Source organism: Nicotiana tabacum, chromosome 20 (genome assembly GCF_000715075.1).
Source record: "Nicotiana tabacum cultivar K326 chromosome 20, ASM71507v2, whole genome shotgun sequence".
Classification (NCBI taxonomy): domain Eukaryota; kingdom Viridiplantae; phylum Streptophyta; class Magnoliopsida; order Solanales; family Solanaceae; genus Nicotiana; species Nicotiana tabacum.
In genome coordinates, this window is record NC_134099.1 from 97,748,422 (window position 1) to 97,760,012 (window position 11,591).

Here is an 11,591-nt window from a genome sequence, read left to right on the forward strand (position 1 = left end):
CTTCGAAACACCTCAAACAATATCGAATCCATCAAATCACATCGAAATCAAGCCTAAGGTTCCATAATCTTCTAAATTCCGCTTTTGATCAAAAAGCCTTCCAAACCACGTCCGAATGACCTAATATTTTGCACACATATCCCAAATGACACAACGGACCTACTGCAACTCCCGGAATTCCATTCCGACCACTATATCAAAATCTTACCTATCAACCGGAAATCGTCAAAATTCCAATTTCGCCAATTCAAGTCTAACCTTCCACCAATACAAGAAAGTAGAGAATTTGCAACAACGATTTAGCAACAACTGAAATATTGTTGGCTAAAATGGATAAATGGCAACAACTCGATAAAATTGTTGCCAAATATGTTAATGTTGTTGCCATATTCTATGGTCTAGATAATAAACATTAAAATTTTAAAAATGACAACAACGTTCTAGCAACAACTACAGTATTGTTGCCAAATTTTAATAAATGGTAACAACTAAGTTTCGTTGTTGCAAAAAATAAAACTTTTAACATAATAAAGTGAAATTATAAACATAATTGGCAACAATAAAGTTTTTTTGTTGGCAATAAACATTATTTTGACATACATTAGCTGTGGCCTAAAAATTTCGATTTTTCGCCAAAATCGAGCGGCAAACCTTTCCCTTTTAATTAGTTTTCCCGATTTTTTAGCCCACTCACTAATAAACATTCTAGCTAGGGTTTTTGTTATCAGTTTTACTTGAAAGAGCTCCTCTCCTCCTGTTGTGTCCTCTTTGTTGCTTCATGTTGCGGCTAACCGAAGAAGAACCGGTAAGAATTCAATCTTTAATTGTTTTACCCGATTGCTTCACTAAATTATGGAAATACCAATGTTTGTGATTGTCTTTTATCATTGAAGTACTTAATGGGTATGGGTATCTTAAAATTTTCTATGCCAGATTTCTCCTCTAATTCCTAATGCTATAGAAATAAACTTGGCATAGGTTTTTCTTTTATTATTGTCTAGTTTGTTGTTCCTTTTTTTCAATTCATCTTCTCCTATCATACCAATATTTATGATTGTCTTTTTTGTTATTCATATTCTGCATCGTAGAAGTCAATTTTATCATATTGATGCGAATGAGATAGGAATTTATCGTATACTTTGTGATGAATCTAATTCATTAAACTCCTCAAAGTCAATAGCACACAAACATAGGCTTGTGGAATATGAGCAGACATAGTTTCATGATACAGAATTAGAGATAGAATATCGAAAAACTTACGGTTAAAGCTACTGGAGAAATTTACCCATGCCCTATCTTCTTCAGAAAAACCTTTACCAGTAATACACATAATGGATTTCTTGTGCTAATTGGTTCCCTTCGTCCATCCTCTCTTTATTTTATAATATGATGAATATAGAAATATAAGCTTTACGAAAGTACGTAATCGCAATCTATTCTACTAGTTGGCGAAGTAAAGCTGTTGTAAAAGGGCCTATTTCAGTGTTATCAAAGGCGCGCTTAAGCCCTAAAGCGAGGCTCAAAACAAGTTGAGTGTTTCGCCTCGCTTAGTGGGTACTTCAGTATTGTCAGCAAGGCTCTAAGGCATAATTTTCCTTGCCAATGGGCGCAATGCTAAAGAAGCGACACTAAACAATTAATATTTTACTTTATCGTAAATTTTCTTCAGTTTCTTTGTCCATATATTTTGCAATCATGCTTGTAGATATTAGTTAGAACAACACATGCATATTTGTAGTGTTTCTCCATTTGCGCCTTTCTTTATTAAAGCCCCGCTTTATTTGTGCTTTGCGCTTAAAGCCCCAATAAACCTTAGAGCTTTTCTGCGCTTTTCGCTTTTGATAATACAGGATCAGTTGAAACAGAGACGTTTTGGGATTCAAATCTAATGTCTCTGAGCCGAGGGTCTCCCAGAAATAGCCTCTCTACCCCCTCTGGGGTAGGGGTAAGGTCTAGGTACACTCTACCCTCCCCAAACCCTACTGGTGAGATTGGCAGGCAATCGAAATTCTATTTTAAGTAAGTTCACTTAAGTGTGTCTTGAATTCAGGACACCTTTCAACTTCCAGACACAAAACACAATCGGGACACTATCCTTAAAACAGCTAATAATTTGTATAGATATCGTCGTAGTAGGCTCTATGATCATTTCAAGAAATATGCTACAAAGGAGGAACGCTTGCAGAACATGCCAACCGATGTTAATGAAGCTGAATGGAAGTTCTTGGTTGAATATTTTGATTCTGATACTTTTAAGGTAACTAATATTGAGGTGTAGTTATTTTTGTACTAATTCGAGAATACTATGTGGTTCTGTTCTCTCTCTTCGATGAGCACAAATATTTACAGTTTACACATTTGTATGGTTGTTCTCTCTAATTCCTCTGCATAGAACCTAGACTACTATTGTAACTGTAGTATCATATCAACTTATGATATTATTAATCCCAACCCTCCTTTCAAAACAAGTTATCAGAAAAATGAAAAAGAAATAAGAGCAGACTACTATTCAAGAAAGACAGATCTAGTCTATAGAGTAAGAGAGAGATGTGTATACTTTATTTTGGATTCCTAAACATAGCATAATTTATTTTCTTATTTTGGATAAGATGCATAGCATATCTGCTGCATCACTGTTAATTACAGAAAAGCATTTCTCACCTTTTTAATTTGCTCTCTACACATAGCTTTATTTGATTTCTTCTGAGTTATAACTAAATTGTAATTGTTAGATTCGAATCGAATTTTGTACGGATAATAATTTTCATGATGCTTTTCCTCTTCCCATTGTTTCTTGATCGAGTTTCTGAGTTGACAAATGACACTGCTGTTTGTAGTGCATTATATTTTCATGGCGGACAAATCATCAATATTTGCAACTTGTAGAGCCACCTTTAGTTGAGTAGGTCGAGAAATGAGTTAGATTAGCAACTCTTTCTTTGGAGTTTTGTACAAACTTATTGATAAATATGGGATTGTTCCTCTGTACTTAATCTTATTAAGAGGTTGAGAGTTTTTTATTTGTGTTCTCTGGAAACTTAAGTCTGGTAGTTTTAGTATCTGTTGACTTTATCTGTCTTTTATCTAAAACCACGATAGATAAAATGAAACCAGTTTTGCTTCAGTATACTGAAAAGGAGAATTATGATGGAGAATCTATTTTAGAATGATCCATAATAGTTGCTTTGCTGCCTTTAGTGTTGTTGTTCTATACTGCTTCAATATATTTACAGATTCAAATTCAATGCAGAGAATGAGTGAGCCAAATAGAACCAATAAGGCAAAACAAGAAATTAATCATATTTGCGGCAGAAAATCCTTCCAGGCAGTATCTTTTGAACAGGTAACATATGTCGTTATTTTGATAAATTTTAGTTATTTTTATTTAATATCATAATTTGATTTGTTTTGGTAGAGAAATACAAGCACCGGAAAAGAGCCAAACTTGCAGAAACTTTGGGAATTGACTCACATGAAGAACGGACATTGGATTAATGATGCCTCTGCTGAATTAAATGTACGTGCGAAACTCTTATACTTATTCCTAGAAAATGCGAGTCTGTAGAAATAAATATTGAAAGTTAAAGCCTGTATAAAAAAAATTGTAGGATAAGGTGAAAGAATATGTTGTTGAACAAATTCAAGAAATTGAAGAGGATATTGATTTGGAAGCATTAATGATGCATTTGTGAAAGTTGTTGGAGAAATGTCAAGTTATTGTTGTGGTCAAGGATTGGGAGTTAAGTCAACAAGTAGGAGATCCATGAATGGAATTCAAGAGAAACTGCAAGCACAACAAAAAAAGGCAGAAGAAGAACGTCGTAAAAGAGCAAGTGTAGAAAGCCAGTTAAAAGAAGTAAATATTCAGCTTGAGGAGGAGCGAAAAAATCGAGAAGCCATGGTGCGAGACCAAAAACTAATGAAACAGAGCATGATGGCAATAGCATCCCATATTCTAAGTAATGAGGTATTTCAGTTACTTGCTTTTGATCCTAAGAATATTTTGTTCAAAGTACACAACAGTAAAAATGATAGCATCACTTTATGTGTTAGTCTCGTCACACAGATTTAAAATTCATTAGAGATAAAAACTCAGTATTAGACCTTGAATCAGCAAGAGTGTGAACCAAGAGAGAGTGGGATTTGGGACCACTGTAGGTGCTAAGAGTAGACTGCTCAAAACAGCAACTTTAGCATCTCTCCAAGAGCCTGGAGTAAAAAAGTTGCGGCCTTGAAGTGATTAAGACAGTCTATTTGAATGAGAAAAGCGCAAAAAGAACGACAAATACACTTCTCTGTAAAGGGAACTCAAGAAATAAAAAAGGTACTATATTTCTTAACAAGATTGGCCGAGCTGAATGGCTTATATATTGCCAGGCAGAAAGTTATTACGCCTGCAAAAATGAAATCTGAGTAGCAAGAAAACCAACTCTTGGTTGCTTAAGTTCAAGCAGATCAAGATAGACAAAGCCTTACAATGTCTTTGATTTGATTGAAATAATCAACTTTTAAGAATCTGAAAACATTATTGTTTGCCTTTTTTGTGACAAGTAACACCAAAAGCAGTTTGATTAGGGAATGGACTGCTGGAAGAAAAGCACTTTTTATAGAATAAATTAGTTATGGGATTTAGCCATGATGCAGTTATTCTTGATATATCCTATTGCAGCCGGCCGAGCTGAGTGGCTTATGTATGCCAGGAAGTAAGTTAATACAGCTGCAAAATTAAACCGGAGTGGCAAAAAAACCAGCTCTTAGTTGAGGTTCACCAGCAGTAAATGCAAAATTAAACAAAGAGACCGAGAAAAAAACACTTCGATTACGGAAAAGAAGATATTAAAACAACCGAATCTATAAATTACTCTTGTCGCATTATCTCTGTTTCTTCCTCGTTCCTATATCATTACTTTCCATTTATTTGTACGCCAATTTAGTTATCTAGTTTTACTATGTTTGACAGAATGGAGTTTCTGCTGCATTTCTCAACATTATTTCTAATTTAAGTGGTTCAGATGAGGCAAGTTGCTCAAGACTTATGGATGACATCACGGTAAGAAAACTTCGTCTAACTCTTGTAAAAGTAAATTCCTTGGTTGATAATGTTCACTGTCATGTTTGCATTATAATCCTATCTAGTATGCTGTTGCCGCCGCCACCACCATTCGTAACATGAATTTTTCCTTCAGGTATCACAAATAAATTAGTTGTTGGCTTTGTGAAAGTCACCTTTGGCTTTGTATCAAACTTATTCTGGGCAGTTTTACTACAAGACAACGCGAACTTGGTTGTCATAAATCCCCCTTGCTTATTGTTTCTTTCAACCTGCATAATTGTTTAATTTTCTAAATCAAGAAAGTAAATGAAATTACTGGTATTGATGAATGCCCCTGAAGCTAACATGCCACAAATATGTTATCTAAAACAAGAAATAAAACAAATGTTGGTAATGATGAATGCTTCAGAAGTTAGTAGGCCACATGATTAGACTACTAGGTGCAGCAATTGGTTCCACAGTGCAAAAAGAAGGAATAAATTTATAATTCTGAACTAATTATGCTAAGAATAATTGATAAGGGAATAGGAAATGAGTTGGGTTTAAGTATTTCGACCATACATTCATCTCATCCACATTGGTTTTAACTGTATAAACGATGTGCTTAGTTATGTGGAGAGTCTTGTAATATTACCTCTGGAGCATGTCTAATCAAATTGGTCCGAGTCAAAGGGGTGGCTCGAATCCTGTTTCTCTAAGAACTATCCATATTTTGTCATCTTCTTGTAACATTCTTACTCTCCCTTACATCTTCTTGGCTTTATAGTTCTTAATTGTAACTTTTTTGAGATTGTTCACTATCATTTTTTTGATGAGTTCCTGTTTACTGTTATTATTACACCTTTTGGCAGCATCAATACCATAAGAAATTGTTGTATATGAAAATCTTATGGTCAAAAGGAGTTTAGTGTTCTCAAAAGTCTTCTTTTATCTTAAAATTTAAGTCATTTTTTTCTTTAGAGTCAAAAGATCAATTAATTATAATAACTATCATAAACGTGTGATCTGATTACTACTTACAAGTAGCAGAATATAAAATTCATATGCAACTATAATCTTTTCCATCATGCTTAATTTTGCTCTAATGTAATCTAGTCACGGCCATATTCTCTCTTTTGATGCCCAAATTCTCTCTTTTGGTCTGTACTTGTGTACTTTATAGTCTTTATTTATTAAAAAAAATATAATTATAATTTATCTTTTTTTGTAGGATGAGCATGAGTAAACCAACATAGCTGGCAATATGGTTCATCAATGCACAAGTTACTAGAAGAAAATTTGCTTTTAGGGTTGTTATTAGAATAGAAATTATGACTCTGGAGATGTTCTTGTTCTTTTTTGTAAGTAAAAACATATGTTTTAGTGGTACTTATTTTTTGAAGGTATGTAAATACTTAGTGCTTCAGTTGTATTGCCTTTTGTAAATATATATCATATATCAATTTATATATATATGTGATGTTTTAAAAGATAGAAACTGTGGATTGTGTATGTAGCAACTACATATTTAGCGTTGCTAGTTGTACAATAGAAAATGTAATATTATTGAAAAAAAAGTGATTTGTGGCCACAACAATATTTGTTGCTAAAAGCCTTTATAACAGAATACTAACTACCCTCCTGCCAATTTTTTTTGCCACAAGCAATATTGTTGCAAAAAAATAATAATTTATCGCAACAATAATTGTTGTTGCTAAATATTTTCATAAACCAAAATTGTGTGACCAAAATATAATTAATGGCAACAACATTCTTTGTTGCGTTAAGACAACATTTTGCAACAATGGCTTTTGTTGTTGCGAAAACTTTTCCCATCAGCATTTATTGCAACGACATGCAACAACTTTTTTGTTGTTGCCAAAAGTACTTTTTGCAACAATATTCAATATATGGCAACAAAAAAATTTGTTGCAAATTTCATACTTTCTTGTAGTACGGACCTCCAAAACACATTCCGATCATGCTCTTAAGTCCCAAATCACCTAACGGAGCTAATCAAATCATAAAATTTCCGATCTGAGATCATATACCAACAAGTCAGAACTTGGTCAAATCTTTCAAATTTTAACTGAGCACTGTTCTTCCAATTTCATTCTGATTACCCCGAAAACCAAAACCGACGATTTACGTAAGTCAATATACATCACACTGGGCTAGTTAAGCCCGAGAACTGGCGAGCGAAGGGCAAAAGCTCAAAATGACCGGTCGGATCGTGACACATTTCCCACTTGAACTTAGGCGATTTTTGAGAGCTTTTGGAGAGGGGTTCCATCATCATCATCAAGAGGTAAGTGATTTTCACTAGTTGTGAGTTCAATACAAGGTTTATATATGGATTTAGACATGAAAATTTGTAGAAATTTGGGATTTTGAAGAAAAAATGAGAAATTGGTATTTTTGGATTTTGACCACGAATTTGGGCATAGAATTGAAAGTAAATTATATATTTGAGTTCGTTGGGTTATGGGTAATGTTTATCTTTGAAAATTTTTGGAATCCGGTTATGTGGGTCCGAGGGCAATTTTCATCAACTTTTCGAACGGAGTTGGAAATTATTGTAAATTGGATTATAATGAGTATTAGAGTATATATTTATGCATTTGCACATTTATTGACTAGTTTTGGAGCAATGGGGATCAGTTTGAGTTGTCGGAAAGGTGTTAGAGCCGGTTATGGAACTTCGGAGCGACGTAAGTCTCCTTTCTAATCTTTTAAGCGAAATTAACTCCATAGGTAAAATAAATTAATATGTGCATCTATTTGCGGGGGCTACATATGCACAAGGTGACAAGAGTCCATGTGTAGCTACTAATTATGCTTATGTCTAGGTAGTTCTAGGTTTACACCATGATTTGTTGATACTGTTATTTGATCTTATTTATTAGTTGCCATGAAAGAAATTGAGATCGAGTATGCTTATTAAATGCTTTGAAAAGAGTTAAATTGAGGATTTCGGGACTTGAAAGTTTTCAATTGAATTCCGTATTTCTGAACAGGATTAAAGAATATTATAATAATAATAATTTGAGAAATCTATGTGCAACCGCGTCGCAACTATATTTCCGCAAGTGGGGTAAATTTTTACTACTCTGATGGGAGAGGGTCGTTCACCTCGGCAGGTTAATGTCACGACCCAAAATCTGTTAAAGGTAGTGATGGCACCGAACACCACTGCCAGGCAAGCCAACACTAAATAGTTAATTAAATCCTCATTTATAATATTTTTGAAATCATAAATCTCCTTTATTTTAACTAGTAAAAGATGAACTTTACAATATAAATAATAATGTTTTCAAATTTTCAATACTGAATACCCCATAATCATCCCAGAATTCGGTGTCACAAGTGCATGAGCATTTACTAGGAAATAAAATAAAATACAGCAACTGTCTGGAATACAAATTGGACAGGAGAGAAAAATGTAAATACTATGAAGGAGACTCTGCTAGATGCGGATCGTCAATAAGATGCAGCTCACCTAAGTCCCCATATCAACCACGCTGTTGTGCCCACAAGGCTACTACATGTGTATATGCATGTACAACAAAATGTACAGCAAGTGTAGTATGAGTACGAAAACAACGCGTACCCAGTAAGTATCCAGTCTAATCTCGAAGAAGTAGTGACGAGAGGTTGACGCCGACACTTAATAAGGCCAACAATAATATACCGTTAATATGATTAGTCATGGATTTTATCAAACGATTGTAAGCTCAATAACATGGGGCAAGTAAGCGATTCTTTTATTAATAGGGGATTTTCAATATTTTTTCATCTTTTAACAATTTATATCTCAGGCCAATGAGGTCACATCAATTATCAAAAATTCCCAAGCAATCAATTAAGTCATGCGCAAATCATGCCGAGGTTGTACGGCCCAATCCAACATAATATTTAAACAGTGCACTACCGGAGGGTCGAACGACGCGAACCATAGATACATCTATTTAATCTGCCGAGGCGTTCGGCCCGTTCCACGAAAGGAAAATACATTCAAACAGTCAATCAAGAATTCATCAAGGAGCAATTATCCAAGGAAACGGCAATCTTCTTTTAACGGTCAAGAAAATGAAGTTTAACCTTTTAAAAATTCATTTACCAAGTTCGATATGATTTAAGCAATTTAAATTGACAATAAGGTTACAAATATAGCAAGTATATCATGCTTTTGGGTTCTAGTTGTGAGCACGTATTTTTTGCCCTATAGGAATTACTCCCATAAAATACAAGAAAAATAATTTTTTTTCCAATTTTTGCAATTTTATAGGATTTTTTGTAGAATTTTACTAATTATTCGCATTTTTGTGCATATTTAATTTTCATTAAAAATCAAAAAAAATATACCAAAAATACATGCATTGCATCTAGGTTTGACTTTTTTAACATTATTGGAATTAATTAGTAATTATTTTTTTATTTAAAAACGAAAATCACAAATAGCTCATTTTACACCTTTTAATTTTAGTTTATTGATTTCTCCCTGTAATTTAGGACTAAGTAATTTTATTATTATTGTGAGTAGGCAATTAGCTTAATTTCACAAATTAGATTAGTTTAGGAGTTAATTTTAGGATTTTATTAAAGAAAAAAGAGAAAAAGGAAAAAGAAAACGAATGTGGGAAAGAGATTTGTTCAATCGGGCTGGGAATTAACCCAATTCCTCTCCCATCCCAAGTCCCACGCCTGCCCGCCCAGGTCCAGCCCAAAAAAACACTCCCCGACCTGCCTTACCCGCCCCACTCCCTCTTAATACATAAACCACCTTATAATTTCATCCCCAAAGTAAACCCTAAACCTAGGATCATAGAAACGGCGTCAAACCCCTATCCTCGATTCTGCTCGCCCAAATTCGTCCAACTCGGTTGAGTTTTCAAAACGAGTTTTGCCTAAACGCATTGCACATGGACCCTTCTTTCGTCTCTCCAACGTGGCATAACCGTCTCTCTGACATAATATTTTCAGCATTTAGCCATTCTCACGCGCTCTTGATCTCTTGGGATGAATCTCGGGTAGATAGGAGCAGCTGGATGTCAGAAATTACATCCACGCCTTCCATTTGTCCAGGTTTCGTTCTATGTGAGATTGGGGGTTAATATTTTTCGGATTTTGGATAGAATTTGGGGGATTTCTTGGGAAAGAATGGAATAGAAGGTTCGAGATTTCTGAGTTTCATATATAAGGTATGTTTTTTGTTTAAGAAGGAGGAAGAAAAATTCTCGGGTAAAAGAAATCTTCTAGGGTTCTTGAGCTCTTTTGTGTGAGATTGCTTCAGGTTTTCTTTTCGACCTTCTTCAGAAAAACAAAAAAAAAGCAAAAAAAAATATAGTCTGAGTTCGATTTCATTCAAGTTTTACTTCATTTCAAGAAAAATCAACAAAAAAAATCACCAAGAATAGATTTTGTTTTTTTAGCATTTCTTCTTTCTCTTGATTTCTGTTTCTCAAAAAATGGAGCTTGATTAAAGTTTGAGTTGGAGTTTGCATTTAAGTTCTGAATCCCGGTGTCGTTCCAAATTTCTATATGAGCTTCTGATTTCTACTCGCTTCTGTTGCTGGTTATGCTGATATTAGCTATTGGATTTCATTTGTATTCAACGTTCGAGCAAAGTTAATCGGAAGTGTTTACTGATTCAGGTTCATTTCTAATCTCCTGTAGCCTATCTTTGGCATTTGATTAAGAAATGTATTGAGAGTTTGAGTTCAGCTGGTTTAGAACTGTTTAAATCTTGGTGATTGTTGGTCGTAATGTGCTTGTTTGCCATTTGCACGAGTATTTCTGGTTTGGTTTGGATGTGTATATGTTAAAATAAGTTCTCTGAAATTGTTCTCTAGTGTTCTCTGTCCGTCATTGGTTTGGTAGCTTCGTTTTGTTTTCTAAAAACTGTACGAATCTTCGAATCTTAATCGAGTCAATCCCAGTGATTTGTGTGTGCTTAATTTGTCATTCAATCATGATCACTCTGATGTCGTAATTTGATTTGGACTTGCATAATCCCCTGCCCTGCTTTTCTCTAATTTGATTTGGACTTGCATAATCCCCTGCTGATTGAGAGTTGCCCTTAATTTGATTAAGTTGGATTTGAGTATTTATAAACACTCGTAATTTGCTTTTGGCGCGTAGTAAAACTATTACAACTATGGGTACGATTTCTGTAACGTGGTAGTGTTACTTATTTTAAAAAAAATTTAGATAAGTAGGAATATCTTTAGTTTGTCTTCAAAAAATATATACAAACCTTTTCTCTAAAATAATTTGAGGTGCGTCATACACAAATAAAATCCATATCATATGGCCCTCACATAACTACAAAGTTAGTTTAGAAAATGCTTCGAACTTTCATAGTTGCTTTAGGCGCGTTAATTAAATAATTATCATGGCTACGGGTACGATTCTCATGACATGGTCGTGATGCTTAATTTCTAAAAATCAGGGGGTACATTTATGTGATCCGACCATAATTTAATGTTGTTAATTAAAATAAATATGTTGTGGATCGTGGGTACGATTTCCGTGACATGATTCGCAATGTGTAATCAAT

The 11,591-nt window shown here is 34.2% G+C and overlaps 1 protein-coding gene across 6 annotated transcripts; it reads left to right on the forward strand.

The window, feature by feature from the left end:
* Positions 1-609: 609 nt before the first annotated feature.
* Positions 610-6,522, forward strand: LOC107802229 (uncharacterized). 6 transcript variants are annotated; one of them, XR_001651793.2, is made up of 8 exons: positions 635-805; positions 1,851-2,019; positions 2,122-2,257; positions 3,251-3,343; positions 3,416-3,517; positions 3,609-3,967; positions 4,961-5,050; positions 6,264-6,522. XR_001651793.2 is itself a non-coding variant. In XM_016625686.2 (7 exons), the coding sequence occupies exons 2-7, from the start codon at positions 1,889-1,891 to the stop codon at positions 6,276-6,278; spliced, it is 555 nt and encodes a 184-aa protein (XP_016481172.1). In that variant the 5' UTR covers positions 611-805; positions 1,851-1,888; the 3' UTR covers positions 6,279-6,522. The 6 variants fall into 6 exon arrangements, 5 of the variants coding, with proteins under 5 accessions (XP_075097227.1, XP_016481172.1, XP_016481173.1 ...); XM_016625686.2 differs by lacking the exon at positions 3,609-3,967 and having other exon boundaries at positions 611-805; positions 2,134-2,257; XM_016625687.2 differs by lacking the exon at positions 3,609-3,967 and having other exon boundaries at positions 612-805; positions 2,137-2,257.
* The last annotated feature ends 5,069 nt before the right edge of the window (positions 6,523-11,591 follow it).